Source organism: Hordeum vulgare, chromosome 3H (genome assembly GCF_904849725.1).
Source record: "Hordeum vulgare subsp. vulgare chromosome 3H, MorexV3_pseudomolecules_assembly, whole genome shotgun sequence".
NCBI classification, from domain to species: domain Eukaryota; kingdom Viridiplantae; phylum Streptophyta; class Magnoliopsida; order Poales; family Poaceae; genus Hordeum; species Hordeum vulgare.
Genome location: NC_058520.1, coordinates 167,014,151 through 167,038,933, shown reverse-complemented (window position 1 = coordinate 167,038,933; position 24,783 = coordinate 167,014,151). Strand labels below are relative to the sequence as shown.

Genomic DNA, 24,783 nt, shown 5'->3' with positions numbered 1-24,783 from the left:
TTCTACCGAAGTAATTAACTCAGGATCGATAGAGAATTCATAATCCTTATGAGTGACACACATAGGTGAAGTAGCAAACTTGGGATCATATTGCATTATTGCATTCAAAGATTTTTCCTTCCACTTGCATAGTAATTTCTTAAGATCATCTATATCCTTACAAGCAAGAAAGTCCCTAGGTAGTTCTCTTTCCATAACATAACCCTTAGGTATATTAGGCAATTCATATCTAGGAGAACTAGCTCTAGTAGGTGCATCATAATGTTCATATTCAATAATTTCATCAGATTTAGAAATATCATCACTTTCAGAATTCACTCTAGCAATTTGTTCATCAAAGAATTCACCAAGTGGCACAATAGTATCAAGCAAAGTATCATCATAAGCATCATGCATAGCACAAGTGGCATCATCAATTACTTGCGGCATATTAGATTCAGTAGCAGGTGGTGGTGTCGCAAATTTATTCATAACAGACGGTGAATCAAGTGCAGAGCTAGATGGCAGTTCCTTACCTGCCCTCGTAGTTGAGGGGTATATCTTGGTTTTAGCGTCTTTAAGATTCTTCATAGTGATCAACAGATAGAAATTCCAAGTGATTTAGAGAATAAAGCTATGCTCCCCGACAACGGCGCCAAAAAAGGTCTTGATAACCCACAAGTAAAGGGAATCACAACAGTTTTCGAGGGTAGAGTATTCCACCCAAATTTATTGATACGAATCAAGGGGAGCCAATGAATATTCTTGAGTATTAGCACATGAGTTGTCAATTCAACCACACTTGAAAGACTTAATATCTACAGTAAAGTATTTAGTAGCAAAGTAGTAAGGAGGTAACGGTAACGGTGGCAAACGTGATAGTAGCATTTTTTAGTGATTGTAACTAAAGCAACGGAAAAGTAACTTAACAAAGATCAATATGTGGAATGCTCGTAGGCAATGGATCAGTGATGGATAATTATGTCAGATGGAATTCATCATGCAACAGTCATAACATAGGGTGATACAGAACTAGCTCTAATTCATCTATGTAATGTATGCTTGTATTCCATATATAGTCATACATGCTTATGGAAAAGAACTTGCGTCACATCTTTGTTCCTGCCCTCTCGTGATAGCGGGGTCCTAATGGAAACTAAGGGATATTAAGGCCTCCTTTTAATAGAGAACCGGACAAAAGCATTAGCACTTAGTGAATACATGAACTCCTCAAACTACGGTAATCATCGGAAAGAATCCTAGTTATTGTCATCGTGGGGGATGTGGATCATAACTCGTAATAGGTGTCTACAATTTGCAAGATAGGATCAAGAACACATATATATTCATGAAAATATAATAGGTTCAGATCTGAAATCATGGCACTCGGGCCCTAATGACAAGCATTAAGCATTGCAAAGTCACAACAAAATCAATCTTAGAAGATAATGGATACTAGGGATCAAACCCTAACAAAACTAAAAATATTACATGATAGATCTCATCCAACCCATCACTGTCTAGCAAGCCTACAATGGAATTACTCGCGAATGACGGAGAGCATCATGAAATTGATGATGAAGGATGGTTGGTGATGGCGACGGTGTTGATTTCCCCTCTCCGGAGCCTAAAATTAGACTGCTGATCTGCCCTCCCGAGGAAGAGCAGGAGGTGGCGGTGGCTCCGTATCGTAAAACGCGATGAACTGTTCTCTCTTTTTTTTCTCCCCGAATAGGAATATATAGGAGTGGAAACGAGGTCGGAGAAGCCACAGGGGCCCAACAAGCCACGGGGCGCGCCCTAGGGGGTCGTGGCATGCAGGCTTGTGGCCCCTCTCCGGTTAATCCTTTCGCCAATATTTTTTATTAATTCCAAAAGTATTCTCCATACATTTTCAGGTCGATATGAGAACTTTTATTTCTACACAAAAATAACACCAAGGCAATTCTGCTGAAAAAGCGTCAATCCGGGTTAGTTCCATTCAAATCATGGAAATTAGAGTCCAAACCAAGGGCAAAAGAGTTTGGAAAAGTAGATACGTTGGAGACGTATCACCTGCTCACGCAAAAAAATTTAGTAAATAACTTAGCCGCTACGGGAATAAGACCAAGGGCTCGAGAAACGGGCCACAACCAAGGGGATGAATGACGGTCGTGGAGGGTGGCGACTGGAGCGGAGGGGGAAGGGGCAAGGGAGCGGAGGGGGAAAGGTTTGGGGGGCGGAGGGGGCACAGAATGCAAGAATCTAGGACTGTGGAGGACGGCGGTTCCGCAGGCGATGGTTGTTGCTGCTCGCGACGACGATTTCAAGGAAGGGGAGATGTTTCGGGAAGCTCTGCAAGAGAGGGCACAAGTTTTTCTCCGCTCTGTCCATATAGGCGGAGAAATAGGTGTGCACCTACGAGGCCCACGTGTGTCGGCCTCATGCGAAGGATTGCGTAAACAGGCCTACGCAAAACGGCCCAACTAAAAAGGACAACAAAGTTTGAACCAGATGCAGTTCGTTGTGAGGGAAAATGAAGTTAGGACGATCAAACAAAGAAATACATGCAGTTCGTATAAAAGAGTTAAACTTGAAAAAAGTCTACCTTCAAATAAGTGTCACAAAACAAATGAAAAAAATGAATCTAGGCCCACCCCCAAGACCCCCTAAAACTGACCCCTTGCAAGGAGCTACATCAACTGCACGCAAAAGGTGCAGTCCGCTTTTATCCATAATGAAGTGCATCGGTACAGACGAAGAAGTACGTTACCATAAGCAATGTTGTTCGGTCACCACGTTTACAGACATACAACGAGACAACATCTGTCCGGAGAAAATAGTGTGGTTAACAAAAAAACTAATGAAAATAAAATAAAAGAGCGGTAAAAAACCACGTTAGGAAACAACCGCCCTGATCCCAAGCGTTTCCATTGGCCATGAACCCACGATCAGATACACAAAACAACCCATGATCTACACAACCACATCGATCGCGAGATCGTGTAGATCATCCCTTGGGCAAAAACTCCCCCTTAAATTCAGACCTATCGCAAGGCTCTCTCATCCAGAACATCACAAGTCGCCATTGTGCTACAACCAAATCCTTTACTCTCTTCAAACTCCGAGTGGTACACATCTGCCGACGATGAGGTTCGTCAACGAGTACAAGGACATGTAGGCCCACGGTAACACCAAGTTACACGTCATGAACACGAATGATAAGAAGCGGATGGCGACCTCCCTCGAGCAGTACGAGCGCCCCCTCAGACTCCAACGCCACAAGATCGCCCGAATCAAACTGGAGTACACTAACGAGCCTGAAGAGATGCAGAAAACCGCCCTCGTCCAACTCTCCATCGGCAAGACTCAGCCGGTGCTTCTCTTCCAACTGAGTGCCGCTAAAAGGTGCACCATCTTTGACAATTTCCTCGTTGACCCCCAGTACACATTTGCCGGCTTCTCCATCGACGGTGACAAAACCAGGCTCGAGCGCATCAACTTGGAGGTGACCAACTTCATCGATATCCAGAAGGAATGGACGGTGCCCGAGGCCACCAAGGAGTTGGACTCCCTTGAGGACGTCGCCCGCATGCTCATCGACGACTACTACAACGACGTGAAGAAGAAGATCACCAACAAGGAGCACATGCGCTCAGGCTCCCTGCCCCTATCCAAGAGGCACATCAAGTACGCGACAAAGGACGCGTACATAGTGTACGAGATATGGAAACGAATCACCCTCTCCCACGATGGGCTTCGTTGCACAAAGCTGAAGAAGGAGGAGCCACCCATGAAGCACGCCAGGAGCTAGGGAGACTACACATGGTGAAGAAGTGAGCCAGGAGCATGGGAGACTGCACGTGCCAGCACAAAAAGTATCTACAACATGGCGTGCAACATTTTAGATTTATCATCAAATTTGCATTCTGCTGTTTTCTTACGTAAAGTTAGTTTGTTTGTGATCGCTTTCTTTTGCTGAACTTTGTTTGCTTTTCATACAAAATAGCTTGTAATGATGAACTTTGCTTGTGTTATGAAAAAATATTTCAGTTATAAAACTAGAGTTCATTATTCGAACATACTGCGGTACTAGCAAAAACTAGAGTTCAATATTAGAACATACAGCAATGCACGCAAAAATTTTGTGGTCTGAGCAGTGCACATACGGAAGAAGATGCAGTACACAAAATAGGATGCATGCAGTGCAAAACTGTGGGTACGTGCACTATAATATTCTGACTAATGCAGTACACAACGATATAGCAAAAAACAGTGCACACCCCTATATTAAAAAATATACGAAACAAGAAAAAAAACGAAAAAATTGGACAAAGATGCAGTGCACAAATATTGTGTATGCAGTACAAAAACGCTCATGCATTTGTAGTGCATACTGAAGGCGCATGCAGTATATTAGATTTGATGAATGCAGTGCACAACGATGTGGCAAAAGCAAGCCCTATATTATTAGGAGGAAAATATGAAAAATATTTGACCGCCCAGGTGCAACTAGCCCGAAGCCTATCAACACACGCAAGTACGAGAAACGATGTGTGGCGCCTCGCACACAAGGGACCGAAGGTCAAATATGAAAGTGCTCGGAGCGCCGTGTATAAGCGCCAAGTAGGTATACGGAGGAGTTTGGAATGATTGCCTCGCGAGGGCTTATAAACTAGTAGCGGTGTTTCCTGGCGGGCGAGGTGCGACTAAACATGACCAGTACACACAACGCACCGGGAAGCAAAACATACTTGGGCCGAATTACTATTTGCTCCAGAATAGGACCAACACACGAGAGAAGCCACTAGGATAAAATACTTTCCAACATAATAGAAAAAATCATGGACCAAAAATAAAATAAAATGTCTAGAAAAATAAAAACAATAAAACAATCCAAGTAATATGCAGTTCGTCCACATTGGTACTTGCGATTCGCTGGAACAAATTAAGCACTTCCCTTAAACACATAATGTATTTTAAGACAAAAAATTAGAAATCACATAAGATCTCAACCCAATTGTAATATAGTTATAGTGCACAAACCTGCAAAACAGAGACGAATACGAATGAAGTGCAAAATGGCCCTCAAGACATGCAATGCTATTATTGTTGTACAAGAAGATCCGAGCATCTACAAAACGCAGTGCACCGCATGCAGTTAAAATAAGTCCATTTTCTGTATTAGAAATAAAACTTCAAACAAAAAGAAAACCAGTTCGCACATTTCAGCCATGAAGTTAGTGTCTTCACGAAAGTGTGTTTTTTGGTTTGAAATGTGTTATTCTTGTGCTTCCTGCTACCTAAAACAACATTTAATATTGTGAAGCTTCCTATAAAAATCCCATCCACTCGTCCTCCACACCTACATGGCAGACCCACCTTCTTGTTATCTCCAAAAACCAGATCTAGGGTTCCACCAACTCACCCTCCTGCTTCCTACCATTCACCTGAGCTCACCATGGAAGACTGTTCCTACGGCTGCGTGGCTAGGATGGTGCCTATAGCATAGGCATGCCTCTACTCTAATGGCTTGGAGCTCACTCAATTTGACTGACACAACCTGCTCTCATGCCTGTCCACCGAGAAACGTGGGTTCAGGGCCCCATTTCTCCATCGTCTCACAGGTGCACACGTGCAGGAATCATGGGTATGTCTTTGGAAAATTTCTTCTTCACCATTTTAGGTTGCTAATGAACAAATAAATCTATATTTCCGTCACCTTAACCACTATACCAAATAATGTCTAGATTTTTCTTTTTACAAGGTCTTCAGTAATTAACACTGCGTGGTTCCATCTATTTTTCTTTTGCTCCAAAACCGCTAGATGTACATACTAATTAGATCTGAAAGTATCAAAGTTGGAACACAACAACAATTCAAAGCAGTTACATTGAACATTAATGCAGTTCCCTTTGAGATAAATTGCAGTACGTATTAACCAATATAGCGGTGTGGTACTCCTAAAACAATACCATCTATTTTGCAAGAGTTAGAGTCCAACTCAGTTCACATTTTGATTCAAAAATTTCACAGGTTTCTATTAGTAGTATCCATATTTCCAAAAAAATTAACTTTATGCGTATAAAAATTGTACTAATATCTAGAAAAATATGTGGTACTAACTCATACAGATTCTTTTTTTGTCCATGCACAACTACAGAAATTGCCATTCACAATAAGGTTTACTCCTCCAAGATTAGGGAGGCTTAACTTGGAGAAAGTGCACAAGAATGTCTATGAACAAATGCAAGCTGACTACCACATTGACTCTGACGGCTGCTTCAACATAGCTGCTGGCTAGAAGGAGTTTGTCTCCCTTAATGGATTTGAGGCGGGAGAAGCGGTGATAGTGATGCTCCACAGATAAGAACAAACTAAGGGCATTGAGTTTGTCCCACTAAAATTTATGATTTTTGCATTGAATAATGTATAAGTTAAAGCAAGCCCCTTGTGGCACATTTGTAATGCTTGCTTATGTTGCATGCTTTTAAAATTATGTTTATCAGACAATGCAAATCTGTGTTCTTCACTCAGTTGAAATGGTTCCTTTTTCAATGAATGTGAATTGATCTGCACCAATTTACTGCTATTTTCACAAGGTGCTTGTCAAATTGCAGTTCAAATTACCGCATTGCGGCAAAGCAAAATGTGGCATGTACTAATGCTATGCACTTCTCTTCAACACAAAATCCATTTTAAGAAAATAGAAAATCATATCAGCTCTCAAGCCCACTCCAATACAATTACAATGAAGTCCACTACTAGCAAAAATTCAGTACACTACAACGTAGGGCAGAACTGCAACCATAAAATTAAAAGTTGTACAAATCCAATTAAATGGGAGAGTAACATAAGTGACAATTTAGCCGCAGTTCTATAAGTCGACTAAAAATTGCACACTGACACAATTTTGAAGAATACCCGGATACCCCTGTCACGCCCAAGATGCGATCCTATCCTTATATTGGTGCGTGGGCCTCGAAAGAGATAGAAGCGCATCTTGTCGTTTTGCAAGAATGGATATCATTACAAGTACATGCACTAAAGTGATGAAAATATGGATTTGGCTTACACTCGCCACAAGCTACATCAAGTTCACATCAGTACAACAACATAATCAATCATCATGAAGAAGAGCAGGGTCCGATTACGGACGAAAACAAGCGATAAAACAACGATGTCCATCCTTGCTATCCCAGGCTGCCGGCTTGGAACCCATCCTAAATCGATGCAGAAGAATAAGGAGAAACTCCAAATAGAACAATCATCACACTCGCATCATAATACTGCTTTATTTGTACGTGCAACTATTGTTGTAGTAATCTGTGAGCCACAAGGACTCAACAATCTCATTTCCAAAGGTATCAAGACTAGCAAACCTTAATGGGTGATGTATGATGAAGTGGTGAGGCTGAAGCAAGCGACTAAGCATTTATTTGAGTGGCTAACTTACGAGTACAAGAATAAGAGAGGGGGTTGAATTACGTATAAAGGTCGTGAACTAAAGATGATAAAGTGAATGATCGTAAACACCTACTTACGTCAGAATTAACCCCACTTTGTCCTCAGTCGGAGAAGAAGCTCAAGAAAGAGATAATCACGGTTACACAAGCAGTTGTCATATTTTAATTAAGCTTAATTCAAGTTATCTAGAACCGGATGTTAAACGAAGTTTCCAAGTTTTCCACATAACGGCGGGCATGACTTTCCGAAAGATTGTACCCTATAGGGAAGCTCCAACTAGTCCATCACAAATGACCACAAGCCGCATAGAAAGCCTCGATCACGAAAATCGTGATCTCCTCGGATTCCTTAGTGGAAAACCACAACTCTGAGATGGCCCAACGCATCACCGGGATCCCCATGCACAAGATATTTCGTCAAAGATAAAACAAATCCAGCAAGGTCACTCGACGTGTCGACGAACCCAATAGGAGCTGCGTATCTCGTTCTCAGGACACGACGGATGAGCACTACGTATGGTGGCCGGATAGAGATCCCCCGAGTTGCCGCGGGTGGCCCCGCAAGTGGCTCTGTTTTGGACCAACACTCATGAGGAGCACTGGCCTGGCGGTTGATTAAGTTTCCTCGGGTTAATTAGTCCCCATGCAGTTCATTAGTAATAGGCAAATGTAGTACCAAAGTTAGGCCTTCCCAGACCAGTTTTAAACTAAAACGAATTATCAAGGGGGTCCCCATAACAACCCCTAGCGTGTTAGGAGCGGTCAATAATGGAATATAACACCGGTAGCTGAAACTAACACGACAAAGGTGGAACAAAACACCAGACTAGAAGGCCCAGCCTTCCACCTTTTACCAAGTACTACCTCCTTTTTGGTTTATAAGGCTTGCACGTATCTCTAGGTTGACAAATAGACCAACGTAATACAAGTTATATACCACAAAAAAATATATCATTGGAAACTTCAAATCGTCTACTTTCTAATGGTATAATTATTAGACTATAAAACTCAACTTATGTTGGTCAAATTATAGATATAGGAATACGCGCAATCCTTATAAACCAGAAAGGAGGTAGTATATAGGTGAATTAAATTAAGTAGCAATTATATGGTGATATAACAAGGAACCCATGTCTTCACATGGAAGCAACTGCACCTGCAACTAGCAATGCTATAAGAAGGACGAGCAAGCGGTAACATAGCCAAACAGTGGTTTGCTGGGTTGTGGAAAGGTTAGAGGTTTTCATGGCAATGTTGGGAGGCTTATTAGACAGGTGGTAGGCAGCGAGACATAGCGAAAGAAACGAGAAAACTAGCATGTCATTGATAGTACTGGTATCTAGGGAAATGGCCATCTTGCGTGTGATCCTGCTTGGAAGAAGGACACATTCGTGAAGCAGACGAACCAATGTAGTCGAATGGATCCTCACATTCCGACACGCTTGCTGAACTCTATCGAGACGAAGCAAACCAGAAGACTCAACACATGATATTCTCTATGGCACATGCATGATTGTCACATCCCTAATTACCCCTTTGATGAATAGCAAGGTTGTGCTCATATCTTCATTATTGCATTAGAAGTGAAATGGAAAAACAAGAGAAAAATCCTAGCAACTCTATATGCAAAACCATTCAAAGTGGTGACAAATCAATGAACCCAAAATGGCCTCCATAAAAGTCCATCAATTTTGATAAATCTTGGAAAACACAATTTAGGATTGGTTTTATTTTTAAAAATACTTTTGGCATTTTATTTTAAACCCAAAAGCCACTGAAATCAATTAATTAATTGATTTCCAATACTTCCTAGTTTTATAAAATGTTGAAACTATTATGTGGCATTACTTATTTTTATCACTGTCACATAACACTAACTTAGGGTTTATAAAATATCCAAACATTTTACTTTAAAACCTAAACCTAAAATGCCGGAAAGAAATAAAAACAGAAAAAGGAAAAGAGAGAGAGAGAAACTTATCATGTGCTCACCTGCGGCCCAGCCCACCAGGGGCACCGCTGTCTTCCTCCTCCTGCCAGGAGGAGAAGCAGCTGCGTGCCCGACGAATCGCCGGGCACCGCCCCGTCCTTATCTCCTCGCCGTAGGAGCCCCAGACCCCCCCCCCCCTCGAGCTCATCCTCCTCTCCTCTCTCCAGTTTCCCCATCTCTCTCTGCTTCCCTCGTTGCCTCCATTGCCGAGCTAGAGCTCGAGCTCGCCTCTGTGGTCTCCGGCCGTCCCTCGCCTCTCCGAGAAGCCCATAAGAACCGCCTCGACGCCTCGCTCCTCCTCGCCATTGGAATCGAGCCCGGACGACCCTGTCATCGCCATCGCCGTTGTCTTCCTCACCTCCGGCCGCTGGCCCCTTCCACCGATTCAGCCCCTCCGACGCGACCCCGACCTCCCCGTCACCGCAAATGGAACCGACGTGAGCTCGCCTCTTTTCCCCTCTCTTTCCACGTCCTCCCATGCCCCGTAGCCCCGCTCCCCGCCACGGCCGAACCCCGCCGCCGCTTGAGCTCGTCGCCGGCGCCCCTCCGGCGACCTAGCCCCCCCTTCGAGCCCCCTGCTCGATGTGGTCGAGCCTGGGCTACGCCCCGGTGCTCTCAGCACTTGATTCCGGCCCCTGTAGTGCCCTCTAGGCAACTCCGGCGTGCCTCCACCGCCTCGGACCTCGCCGGCGTCGAGCCGCCGGTGGGTCTGACCCTGTCGACCAGGGGTTTGACCTCCCAGGGTCACAGACAGGTGGGGCCTAGCCCTGTTAGGTTCTAGTTAATCTCAAAAATTAAATAAATAGGTTGACTATCTTATGTGTCACTGACTAGTGGGCCCTGGCCGTCAGGTTTGACTCTGACCAAGCCAGTTGACTGATGACGCAGTGATGACATCACAGTGATGCTGTAATTGATTTCCTATCATAAAATAAATCCAGGAAATTGCTAAAACTTGTAAAAATCATAGAAATTAAAATATAACTCGGATGAAAATAATTTATATATGAAAAAGTATCAGAAAAATCCAAGGAATCTGATTATGGCAATTTCATGCATGTTTGAAAAAGTTAACATGACCAAATAGGAAAAATGGTGAATAGGATAAATTTAATAAATAGTTCGGAGTTGGAAATTGATACTTATTTGATTTCCGCTTCAATTGTTATGACCAAACATTGGTCAATGCAAAACAGTACCTCAAAATACCAACCCCATGCATGTTGAAACAATTTGTTATGAGCATCAGGTCGAATCAATTAAAAGGGTACCCGGAACAATAACCGGCTTGAAGTAATGTTTGAATCCTAATTCAAACCAACTTCAACTTAAGAAATGATAGCCACATTAGCCATGCCACCTTTCATTTCATGTCTTCAGCATGCATCATAGTGTTGCATTTCCGTGAAGTAATTGTTGTTCTTTCTTGTTTGCCGGTGTTGTTCCATCTCGGTAAACGATGTTTCCGACGATGTGATCATTGACATTGATGAAGACTCATTGCTATCTTCAGACGTGTCAGGCAAGCAAAACCCCCTTGAGCATATTGAAATAAACCCACTCCCTCGCTCCTGCTCTCTTTTACTGCATTAGGACAAACACGATTCAACTGTACATGTTATCGGTAGTTGAACCCATTCCTCTGCATGACCTGATTTTGTCACAGTAAATAGTTGAAACCACTTAGCATGAGTAGCAACTGCTTGAGCATTGATGTGCTTACTCATCCATGCTTGTTTACAATGCCTGCTATGCTTAGAGTCGCGTCGGGTCTGATCCGTCTGGATGATGAATCGGAATGGTTGTGTTCATGTCCTACAGTGTGAGAGTAAAGGTGTGAATCTGATTTGGTAAAGGTAGCGATGAGAGGCCATGTAGGAGTACATGGTGGGTTGTCTCATTGGGACCGTCCTTAAGAACTGAGTTCTGTGTGTGTTATCCAAGACAAGATACTACCACACATTGGGATACTTAATTGACCCTCACTTCTTATTAATCGCCTAGATCTCTGTCCAGGAGTTGCAATTAGTTTCTGGTGTTTGTAGGAAAAGTGTTGGCGGCCGTCTTTAGCTCTGCCCGACGGGGTAGGCTTCACTACGGTAGATACATAGTGGCACAGTGTACCAAGTGGCACCCGAATGGTGGGCTTGGGAACCCTCTGCGCATCGTTTGGGGCCGTAGAGGAAACCTCGGCCGGACTTCCTTGTGGGTTCAGTCTCAAATAGGCGATAAACCTGGACTAGGGTCTTGTGTGGTTAACGGTCGTGGCCGACACCCACGCCAGTGCTTCCGCTTGAAGGTTGCCGAGATGCATGCGTGCATATGGTGATAAGTGGTGGGAGCGTGTGTGAAGAAGTATACCCCTGCAGGGTGATTCAATCTGGTCGAATAACCGCGTCCTCGGTTATGGACTACTTGGAAACATTACGTGGTACATAGACAATTTAAATGGATACTCTAAAACATGCAAGATAAGTGTGAGTGCTATGGAAGGCCTTCTCGTAGGGAGACAAGAGTGGATCCATAGTGGTGTATTGAATTGGTGAATATGTGGACTCGTGTGCGCTATCCCACCTCAAAGAAAGAACTTGTAGTTGTAGTACAGGTTAGCCAAGAGTTAAAGCTGGCTTGCTGCAATCAAAACCCACAATCCTTTCATTGAAACATGATGCATATGTAGATAGTTCTGATGTAAGACTTGCTGAGTACCTTTGTACTCATGGTTGCTTTATTTATGTTTTTGCAGAGAAGTCTTAGACTCATTAAAAGGTTCTATGCGATGTGTTTGATGTTGACCGGAATAGCTTGGGAATCCCAGACAGAGGTCTGGCTCCTTTGGTAGGGTCGTAGTAGCTTTTCACGCTCTTCCAGCCACTTTTAGTAGATGTCTGTACCCAGACATGATTTGCTTCCGCTTGTTGTTTGTATGATTTGAGTGTCGGGTCACGAGACCCCTGTTTGTAATATCATACTATGTTGACTCTTATGAGTCTTTAATAAATGCTTGAGTCATAGAGTTATGTTGTGATGCCATGTTGTATCTACACATATCATGCATAATGTGTGTATGTTTGAAATGCATTATATGTGTGGGATTCGACACCTAGTTGTTTGCCTTTAGTAGTACTCTTTACAGGGAAATGCGTCTTTGTGATTCCATCGAGCCTTGGTAGTTTGCTACTGCTCGGAACACATTGATTGACCAGCATGTATCCTTCTTTGCTGTTGTGTCTGTCCCCTGGGGGAAATGTCACGCGGTGTAATGGAGTCATTGTAGCTTGCTACGACTCGTCTACACACGCTGATGACCAACACCTGCTTTGCTGGGTTATGTATGCCTGTCCCTGTACGGTCGTACCGCTGGGGTTTATAACTAGTCATGTCGACCCGGGTTCTTTGTCGTTTGAACGCTAGCAACATATTCATATACGTGAGCTAAAAGACGCAAACGGTCCCGGCCAAGGTAAGGTGGCAGCCGTGGAGTTTACCGTGCGTGAGGCCGCAAAGTGATGTGATGTGTTACAGGCTAGGTTCTTATGACTCAGGATCGGGGTCCCGACAGCGTTGGTATCAGAGCTTGACTGCCTGTAGGATAACCAAGCCAAACTGGTCGATGTTGAGTCTAGCAACTCTTTAGTTATATAAGGGAATTGTTTGTGGAAGGGAACGTAAGGCTCTTTTTACTCCTTTCCTTGTGTCATTCTTATTCCGAGTCACCTTCTTCTTTATTCTACGGGGTTTAAGAATTAGGCTTTCTCATCTATTCATTAGGATGACGAGTTACTATGTTGGAGACTTATAGAGAAGTTGTTGTCTTCCTGGATTAGTGTCTTCATAAAAACTCAATTGTTATGTTGTTAGTTTTCTAGCAGGTTGCCTCATATTTCATGCCCGTACAGCCGTTATGCTGTCCGAGTTTTCCAAAGTTCCCAAATAGTCTGATGCAATTGCAAATTCCCTCCTCCTGAGCTAATGTCTTTTGGCCAGACAAAGCACAGTAATAATTGTGTTGAGGTACTTTATTACTTCGATGTTTTGTTGAGGTATTAGGAAAACATGTTACTCCGAAAACTACCCAATAGTCTAGAGGTGTGGTATGTCTTCCAGTGTGATAGTTCTGGCCATCATTTTCGAAAAAAAAACATCTCGTGATGTTAAATAGCTTGTAGGAACTCTATTTCTGGGTCTTTGAATCCAAGGATCATTCTGCTCATCTCTGTTGATAGTGTTGCTAGTTTCTTTAGAATGATTAGTAACCTTGTTGTAATCCTCAAGGTGCGTGGTATATCATTCTTCCAATACCATGGACCATCTCTGTCAAAAGTTCTTCATGAACTAAAGATCATAATAAGAGTACTCGTGATGAGTTCTCCACTCCATATTGTGACTCTGTCAACTCCGCCTTTCTGCATGGGTTATCTGGAAGAATTATGTTGAACTCGTTGGACATGCTAATCCATGCATCCATAACTCAAGAAATCATGTGCTCTTGAGTTGGTCCTATCTAGTTGTATTCTGACCTTCATCCATGAGAGGATAGTCAATAATAGTTGTGCATTTGTGTCATTAATGTATTTTATTTCGTGGTCTGTCAAGTTGTTCTATTCTCGAATGACTAGGAGAAGCAAACTCCAGTACCACATCCATTTCTTGGATTGGGTCAAAGTAGTTGTATTCCGCAGATCGAAATGCTAAACCAGCTTTTGTTCTGTTCTATCTTGGAGCATTATCTTCTCTTGTCAAGAGTGTTATGAGAATTGTATCATCTCTTATGAGCTCTTGATGTAGTGATACTTTTCGCTATCATTGTTCATTCCTCGGTTTTCATGTTGGTTGTAACTGGAATATCGACAAGTGAACCATGATGTGTGAAATGAATACTCCTAGCAATGCCTTTGTTTAGTAGTAAATGGACAAGAAATTCATTCTTATGGTGATGGTGATTGAATCGTCATTCTAAGATTGACCGTGCTACCTAGTCCATGTTTCATGGTGCACCTTTTGATCAATGAGTTAGGATTTTGTCAATCCCTCGTTCTATTGATCACATCATCCTGCCCTGAAAGCAAGATTGTTCTCGAGCTTAATAATATATCGGTGGTTCGTGATTTTCCTAATATCTTCTCGGAAGTATTACCAGGTTGTTTCCTGACTGTTATGATAGAGCTCGTGATCAAGTTGGTTTTTCTATAACCCAACCCGTTCTCCAAGAATCCGTATTGGATACCCCGAGCTAGTTGGTTAAGCTAAACAACAATTTGGAGAGTTGGAAGATAAAAGCTTCGCCTAAACTCAACTCATTTAAAAGGGATATCTTTCTGTTGTGTGAGTCTTGAAGAAAGATACTATTGTCATCGGTTGATTCGTGTGATCAATTGTCGCATATATTATCTTGTTCAATTTTGATTTGAGCATGGGCTATTGTCAAATCAAACTCAGAACCAAAGATTTTAGTAACGGTGTCTTACTCATGGATCTATGTGAGCATACACCATTATATTCTTTGATCTGACCAATGCTATTATCTTGCTCACATAGTTGTGGAAATCCATTTACATGGGTATCTTGATGAATTGTTGTTGAGCCCATCGGCAACATTCTCATTTGTTCCATGATCTATGTTGGACATTAAGCTAGTGCTGGAAACTTTGTAGACATTGTCTTCGTGTCTCGTGCACGAGGTATATGTTAGGTGTAAGAAGTGAATTCCTCTAATTCATGTGCATCTGATGCAAGTTGCCGCCGTGAATTCGAGAAAAGTTAATTTGTTTCTTCGGAACCATTCCAAGTCAATCATGCACGTGCGAAGTATTCTATGGTTTGATAGACTGATCATCTTCACTCCATATGTATCTCCTAGCACACCAAGCCACTGATTGATTTGTTCAAGGAAAAGAAGTTAGGTGTCATTCCTGAAGGGCCCCGACGGACTTGCACATGGCTTCGTTATCCGCAATAATGGTTCCCATTCTGAACTCGGTAGTGTTTTGTTGTAAGACTTTTCATGTGTTCACAGTTGTCTTGGGCAGTGTGTTCACGTGGGTCTTGCGATCCAACTCATGTTTTGGAGTTGTCTTCCGTAGTTCATTTCCTGAGAATCTCGCAACGTTATCTCGTCGCTTTGTGTTGCAAACTTTCTTTTCAGACATGCTGAGTCTGAAGCATCATGTCACCAACCGGAGCTGAATCCCAGGCAGTTATAATGGTTGGAATTTCCCCAAGAATTATAATATTGGTCTCTATGTAACCCGGTAAAGTGATGTAATGGTTAACACATCTAGCCGGAAGACTTGATGTTATAATATCTTGTATCAGCAATCTTAGCCATCTTCCGTGTGGTTTTTGTATGATCTTTTTTATAAGTTGTTCCTCATGGATCCCCTTTTGGTCCCGAAGTCCGACCTATACTTGATACACTAGATATAAAGCACGATCTATAATTGGGTTGTGCTAGTACATCAAGGAGAACATTAGAAGCGGAGTGCTAAATGTCTCTCGGTCGACCAACCAGATTTCGTTTCCTTGGCACAGCTAAGGTGAAATCTGAGGAAGTGTTGTCTTCCTTTGCATATGCATCCTCCATCCCTGTTCATCATGGTAGTATGTTGTGTCACCGGGATCCTTGGCACGGATGTTGGTAAATTTTGATGAATATGGAAATGCTCAAGTTCTTGAGAGCACGCTCACACACTAGGTTATATCCTCGGTAATACTTGGAATGTGCCTTCCGTTCGCCGAGTTGTTCTATAACCCTAGTTTCTTTCCAACTGAGTATGCCATTCTTTCAAATTCCTTCAAACAATCAATTGTGAATTGCCTTACTCTGGTATGTAGAGTTTCAATGATCTTTGGATCAAAAGTAATTCTTTTTGCCACTTAAGGGAATAACTCTACGAGTCACCTTCCTAAGGTGCCCCGTTGTGGTATGAAGGGTAGCTTAATCCTCGCTACTTTGAAACCTCGCCACCATATGATTTAAGCATGGACTTGTTGCCTACCAATCGCACCTCTGTTATATGTCTCATTTCTCATCCATGTTTTGGTGTTGTGTCTCAGCTCAAGGGACGTTCCTACGTCTCATTCTATGAGTTGATCTTGAGTTGCGCGATCTTCGAGGAGATTGAATCTTGTGTCATCTCCCTGATCTTTTGTCGTCAAGCTAGAGGAAGACCTCAAGGACAAAGAAGTCAAGATCAACATGGTACGATGAATCAACATCCTCGAGAGAAGCAAATGGATCGTGTAGATTGTGATAGTTTGGTGTCCCCTCTTCCTCCTCCCGACTACGCCAGAATCTCGGGACGAGATTCTTATTTAGTAGGGGTGAGTTGTCACATCCCTAATTACCCCTTTGATGAATAGCAAGGTTGTGCTCATATCTTCATTATTGCATTAGAAGTGAAATGGAAAAACAAGAGAAAAATCCTAGCAACTCTATATGCAAAACCATTCAAAGTGGTGACAAATCAATGAACCCAAAATGGCCTCCATAAAAGTCCATCATTTTTGATAAATCTTGGAAAACACAATTTAGGATTGGTTTTCTTTTTAAAAATACTTTTGGCATTTTATTTTAAACCCAAAAGCCACTGAAATCAATTAATTAATTGATTTCCAATACTTCCTAGTTTTATAAAATGTTGAAACTATTATGTGGCATTGCTTATTTTTATCACTGTCACATAACACTAACTTAGGGTTGATCAAATATCCAAACATTTTACTTTAAAACCTAAACCTAAAATGCCAGAAAGAAATAAAAAAAGAAAAAGGAAAAGAGAGAGAGAGAAACTTATCATGTGCTCATCTGCGGCCCAGCCCACCAGGGGCACCGCTGTCTTCCTCCTCCTGCCAGGAGGAGAAGCAGCTGCGTGCCCGACGCATCGCCGGGCACCGCCACGTCCCCTGGCCACCTCCTGCTCGCCCCGTCCTTATCTCCTCGCCGTGGAAGCCCCATACGCCCCCCTCGAGCTCATCCTCCTCTCCTCTCTCCAGTTTCCCCATCTCTCTCTGCTTCCCTCGTTGCCTCCATTGCCGAGCTAGAGCTCGAGCTCGCCTCTGTGGTCTCCGGCCGTCCCTCGCCTCTCCGAGAAGCCCATAAGAACCGCCTCGACGCCCCGCTCCTCCTCGCCATTGGAATCGAGCCCGGACGACCCTGTCATCGCCATCGCCGTTGTCTTCCTCACCTCCGGCCGCTGGCCCCCTTCCATCGATTCAGCCCCTCCGACGCGACCCCGACCTCCCCGTCACCGCAAATGGAACCGACGTGAGCTCGCGTCTTTTCCCCTCTCTTTCCACGTCTTCCCATGCCCCGTAGCCCCGCTCCCCGCCACGACCGAACCCCGCCGCCGCTTGAGCTCGTCGCCGGCACCCCTCCGGCGACCTAGCCCCCCCTTCGAGCCCCCTGCTCGATGTGGTCGAGCCTGGGCTACGCCCCAGTGCTCTCAGCACTTGATTCCGGCCCCTGTAGTGCCCTCTAGGCAACTCCGGCGTGCCTCCACCGCCTCGGACCTCGTCGGCGTCGAGCCACCGGTGGGTCTGACCCTGTCGACCAGGGGTTTGACCTCCCAGGGTCACAGACAGGTGGGGCCTAGCCCTGTTAGGTTCTAGTTAATCTCAAAAATTAAATAAATAGGTTGACTATCTTATGTGTCACTGACTAGTGGGCCCTGGCCGTCAGGTTTGACTCTGACCAAGCCAGTTGACTGATGACGTAGTGATGACATCACAGTGATGCAGTAATTGATTTCCTATCATAAAATAAATCCAGGAAATTGCTAAAACTTGTAAAAATCATAGAAATTAAAATATAACTCGGATGAAAATAATTTATATATGAAAAAGTATCAGAAAAATCCAAGGAATCTGATTATGGCATTTTCATGCAGGTTTGAAAAAGTTAACATCACCAAATAGGCAAAATGGTGAATAGGATAAATTTAATAAATAATTCGGAGTTGGAAATTGATACTTATTTGATTTCCACTTCAATTTTTATGACCAAACATTGGTCAATGCAAAACAGTACCTCAAAATACCAACCCCATGCATGTTGAAACAATTTTTTATGAGCATCAGGTCGAACCAATTAAAAGGGTACCCGGAACAATAACCGGCTTGAAGTGATGTTTGAATCCTAATTCAAACCAACTTCAACTTAAGAAATGATAGCCACATTAGCCCTGCCACCTTTCATTTCATGTCTTGAGCATGCATCATAGTGTTGCATCTCCGTGAAGTAATTGTTGTTCTTTCTTGTTTGCCAGTGTTGTTCCATCTCGGTAAACGATGTTTCCGACGATGTGATCATTGACATTGATGAAGACTCATTGCTATCTTCAGACATGTCAGGCAAGCAAAACCCCCTTGAGCATATTGAAATAAACCCACTCCCTCGCTCCTGCTCTCTTTTACTGCATTAGGACAAACACGATTCAACTGTACATGTTATCGGTAGTTGAACCCATTCCTCTGCATGACCTGATTTTGTCACAGTAAATAGTTGAAACCACTTAGCATGAGTAGCAACTTCTTGAGCCTTGATGTGCTTACTCATCCATGCTTGTTTACAATGCCTGCTATGCTTAGAGTCGCGTCGGGTCTGATCCGTCTGGATGATGAATCGGAATGGTTGTGTTCATGTCCTACAGTGTGAGAGTAAAGGTGTGAATCTGATTTGGTAAAGGTAGCGATGAGAGGCCATGTAGGAGTACATGGTGGGTTGTCTCATTGGGACCGTCCTTAAGAACTGAGTTCTGTGTGTGTTATCCAGGAAGAGATACTACCACACATTGGGATACTTAATTGACCCTCTCGTCTTATTAATCGCCTAGATCTCTGTCCAGGAGTTGCAATTAGTTTCTAGTGTTTGTAGGAAAAGTGTTGGCGGCCGTGTTTAGCTCTGCCCGACGGGGTAGGCTTCACTACGGTAGATAGACAGTGGCACGGTGTACCAAGTGGCACCCGAATGGTGGGCTTGGGAACCCTGCGCGCATCGTTTGGGGCCGTAGAGGAAACCTCGGCCGGACATCCTTGCGGTTTCAGTCTCAAATAGGCGATAAACCTGGACTAGGGTCTTGTGTGGTTAACGGTCGTGGCCGACACCCACGCCAGTGCTTCCGCTTGAAGGTTGCTGAGATGCATGACGTGCATATGGTGATAAGTGGTGGGAGCGTGTGTGAAGAAGTATACCCCTGCAGGGTGATTCAATCTGTTCGAATAGCCGCGTCCTCGGTTATGGACTACTTGGAAACATTACGTGGTACATAGACAATTTAAATGGATACTCTAAAACATGCAAGATAAGTGTGAGTGCTATGGAAGGCCTTCTCGTAGGGAGACGAGAGTGGATCCATAGTGGTGTATTGAATTGGTGAATATGTGGACTCGTGTGCGCTATCCCACCTCAAAGAAAGAACTTGTAGTTGTAGTACAGGTTAGCCAAGAGTTAAAGCTGGCTTGCTGCAATCAAAACCCACAATCCTTTCATTGAAACATGATGCATATGTAGATAGTTCTGATGTAAGACTTGCTGAGTACCTTTGTACTCACGGTTGCTTTATTTATGTTTTTGCAGAGAAGTCTTAGACTCATTAAAAGGTTCTACGCGATGTGTTCGATGTTGACCCGAATAGCTTGGGAATCCCAGACAGAGGTCTGGCTCCTTTGGTAGGGTCGTAGTAGCTTTTCAGGCTCTTCCAGCCACTTTTAGTAGATGTCTGTACCCAGACATGATTTGCTTCCGCTTGTTGTTTGTATGATTTGAGTGTCGGGTCGCGAGACCCCTGTTTGTAATATCATACTGTGTTGACTCTTATGAGTCTTTAATAAATGCTTGAGTCATAGAGTTATGTTGTGATGCCATGTTGTATCTACACATATCGTGCATAATGTGTGTATGTTTGAAATGCATTATATGTGTGGGATTCGACACCTAGTTGTTTGCCTTTAGTAGTACTCTTCACAGGGAAATGCCTCTTTGTGATTCCATCGAGCCTTGGTAGTTTGCTATTGCTCGGAACACATTGATTGACCGGCATGTATCCTTCTTTGCTGCTGTGTCTGTCCCCTGGGGGAAATGTCACGCGGTGTAATGGAGTCCTTGTAGCTTGCTACGACTCGTCTACACACGCTGATGACCGACACCTGCTTTGCTGGGTTATGTATGCTTGTCCCTGTACGGTCGTACCGCTGGGGTTTATAACTAGTCATGTCGACCCGGGTTCTTTGTCGTTTGAACGCTAGCAACATATTCATATACGTGAGCCAAAAGACGCAAACGGTCCCGGCCAAGGTAAGGTGGCAGCCGTGGAGTTTACCGTGCGTGAGGCCGCAAAGTGATGTGAGGTGTTACAGGCTAGGTTCTTATGACTCAGGATCGGGGTACCGACAATGATATGATGCACAACCAAATATGATGCATGTGTGGAACAACTTCAAAGCATGCACAGAAATAATCCTACACAAATGACAAAATGCCACCTCATCACAAAATGGCACTTTAGCAAACTTGCTCAAAGTGAAATCCAATGCCACCATTGGATTTCTTGGGTTTTTCTACCCCAAATCCATATATCACACTACTATACTTGCATGCATAAAAATACCACAAAACAGAATAGAAAATCTACTCTAATATCTATATCACTTAAGTGTCAAATGAGAGGCTGATTTGGCATATGCCAGATTTGGTATATTCCACTTCTAGAATATTCCAAATATGGAAATAACACACAATTAAATTAAAATACTCCCAGGATATAATGTAACAGGGGGCCCACTGGTCATAGACACCACGGCCCCTAGTGCATGACAGGTGGGCCTCTGGCCCACTATGAGTGGCACACTACAGCAAGCAGCAAAATGCACAGGGAAATAACATGGGAGAAGTGGGACTCGAACCGATTACCTCCCTGCAATACAACAGGGGCAAGCACCAGTGAGCTAGGCTGGTTAGATGCCCTAACAGGGGGAGTAACCTACATATGCTATCTATGCAGGCAAACGCAAGAGGGGAAAAAATTCCCAAATAAAAAGGGGAGCGGGAGGGGCTCGAATCCTCGGCCTACTAGCGCTGTCGTGGCTCGGTTGCCACAGTGATGGTGAAGTGTTACTGCTAGAACAGAGGAAGAAATACACATATGCAACCTGTGCTAGCTAACACACGAGAACAAAATTGTACAGGTAAAAGGGGGGGGCGCTGGGTCTCGGACCCAAGACCTTGCGGTCAATAGGCCGTGCGAAGGAAGGAAGAGGGGGTCGCAAGGAGGGATTTGGGCCGAATCCTACAACACCTGGCGTAGTTAACTCTGTCTGGTTTAAAAGGGTTTTGCCATATAAAAATAACCTAGTCTTTGGTTAAATCACACGGGTTAAAAGGAAATGATTTGGAAGAAGATAAAATATAATTGAGCTTCTAAAATCATGCACCAATTTATAAAAATAAATTGGGCATTTTTGTGAAGAGTAAAAATAAATTCCTTTTATTAAAAGGAAGGTGCTGTTTTAAACAAAACCAAAAAGTAAAAAATAAAACCAAACGAGAGGGGGTGGACTCCTTCATTAACAAGATGATTTTTCAAATGGCGGGAACATTTTATTTGACCCAAAACAGAAACTTTAAACTCAGCCACTAAATAAACTGGAAGAAGGGGTTTTTTGGGTGCTTTGGTGCAACAAGGAGTTTTGACAAGAATCCATGATGCACCCAATCACACAACAATCACAATGCCACACTCACAAAGCACTCACACTTTCAATCACCAAAGGTGCAACAAAAAATAAGAAGATGAAATGATGTGATGCCTAATGCCACGATGCAACAGAGATGTAGACAAGACAACTCTTATCAACTCAACAAGCCAACATAGCAAGGTACCCTACAAGTAAAGGTTACATAAAAGGACGACATTGCATTGGGGTTGTTACAACTCTCGCACACTACAAGAGGACCTCGACCCGAGATCTAAGAATGGAAGGGGAAGAGGAAGAGGAAAGGAAGCGGTAAAACTTAGTCGGTTCTTTGACAAACGAGTGAAACCAACGATCCTTGAAGGTTTCAAAGAGATGAAGAATGATATGAGAAACAAGAAAGAATTCAAACAAAATTTCGGGAGCACTTCGGTAGTTAAGAGGGCAAAAATTTGATAAGATGGGAAGATCTTGAAAAGATTCACAACACTCCAACTAAATTGAAAAGCAAGGAAAGAACATGGAAGAAAACACAACACTCCGGTTAGATGAATAAGAAAGGAAAGAACACCATCTTGACAAAACTAGATAATGGATAAAAGAGAGTAACATCACAATAATTTCGGAAGAAAAGAATAGAAACTAGATCATTGGGAAGAAAGAATGAAGAAGAAAATGAAAACTTCCACCACAATCGAATTTGCCAAGCATCCTTGCAAGAAGAATTGAACGGAGTTGTTGGAAAAACAACAACGAAAGAACAAGCTTGTTGTGGAGTTCTGAAAACCACTCAAAATTACGAGGTGACAACCAGCCACTAACAAAAACAAGGAATGATTGGGAGAACAAGATATGCGAAACTTCTTTCACACTAAAAGTTCTTTGCTTTCAGCTTTCATTCTGAAATTTTTCTCAATTGTTGTCTCTTCGGTTTCTCTCGTAAGTGCAACAACATGTTCAACAACATATTCCTGTGGTTTTCTCTCGTAAGTTCATTGTTGTTCAACAACATGACCTCCAAGACAGGGTTACCGTACCACTCTGTAGTAGTACGCAACCTTGTCGACCTACGAGGTTTGCAGTAACTTGATCCGAAGCTCAATGATCACCATCATCAATTTCCACTTCAATTGGTGTAGGCGCCACGGGAACAACTTCCTGCGCCCTGCTACACACTGGTTGAAGTGACGGTTCAATAACCTCATCAAGTTCCACCACCCTCCCACTCAATTCTTTCGAGAGAAAACCGTTCCTCGAGAAAGGACCCGTTTCTAGAAACAAACACTTCGCTTCTGGATCTAAGATGGGAGATGTACACAACTGTTTTGGATATCCTATGAAGATGGATTTATTCACTTTGGACTCGAGCTTATCAGACTGAAACTTTTTCACATAAGCATCACAGCCCCAAACTTTTAAGAAATGAAAACTTAGGTTTCTCCAAACCATAGTCTATGCTGTGCCATCTAAACAGAAATATGCGGTGCCCTATTTAAAGTGAATGTGGTTGTCTCTAATGCATAACCCATAAACAATAGTGGCAAATCGATAAAAGACATCATAGTATGCACCATATCAAATAGGGTGTGGCTATGGCGTTCGGACACACCATAACACTATGGTGTTCCAGGTGGCATGAATTGTGAAACAATTTCCACATTGTCTTAACTGTGTACCAAAAACTCGTAACTCAGATATTCATCTCTATGATCATATCGTAGACAGTTTATCCTCATGTCACGATGATCTTCACTCTGAAATAGCGTTGAACTTTTCAATATTTCAGACTTGTGATTCAATGGACTGCACACATCAAAACTGTATTGCATCCAACAAGTTACTTTCTAGTTCCATGTGGTATGATATTGCATGTCTCAAGTGATTCAAAATCAAGCGAATCCAAACGATCCATCTGCATGGAGTTTCTTCATGCGTTTATACCAACAGGTATGGTTTGCATGTCTCAAACGTTTCAGAAATGAGTGAGTACAAAGATCCATAAGCATGGAGCTTCTTCATGCATTTTACACCAACATGACTCAAGTGGTAGTGCCACAACTAAGTGGTACTATCATTATTACTTTGTATCTTTTGGCACAAATATTATGAACATGTGTAACACTGCGATCGAGATTCAGTAAACCAATGAAGGTAATTATTCAAGAAAATAGAATAACTATTATTCTCTTTAAATGAATAATCATATTGCAATAAACACGATCCAATCATGCTCATGCTCAACGCAAACACCAAATAACAATTATTTAGGTTTAACACCAATCCTCATGGTAGAGGGAGCGTGCGATGTTTTGATCACATCAACCTTGGGAACACTTCCAACACATATCGTTACCTTCCCTTTAGCTAGTCTCCGTTTATTGCGTAGCTTTCATTTCGTGTTACTAATCACTTAGCAATCGAACCGGTATCCAATACCCTCGTGCTACTAGGAGTACTAGTAAAGTACACATCAATATCATGTATATCAAATATACTTCTGTCGACCTTGCCAGCCTTCTTATCTACCAAGTATCTATTTTAGCTCCACCTCACTGACCGTTCCCCTCATAACAGAAGCACTTGGTCTTGGGTTTGGCTTCAATCTTGGGTTTCTTCATTAGAGCGACAACTGGTTTGCCGTTTCATGAAGTATCCCTTCTAGCCCTTGCCCTTCTTGAA

At 42.9% G+C, this 24,783-nt stretch overlaps 1 protein-coding gene across 1 annotated transcript; it reads left to right on the top strand.

Annotated features, from left to right (window-relative positions):
- Window positions 1-3,166: 3,166 nt before the first annotated feature.
- Window positions 3,167-3,772, top strand: LOC123443781. The gene has a single exon (XM_045120308.1). It carries the CDS (start codon window positions 3,167-3,169, stop codon window positions 3,770-3,772), a length of 606 nt encoding a protein of 201 aa, XP_044976243.1.
- Window positions 3,773-24,783: the final 21,011 nt, after the last annotated feature.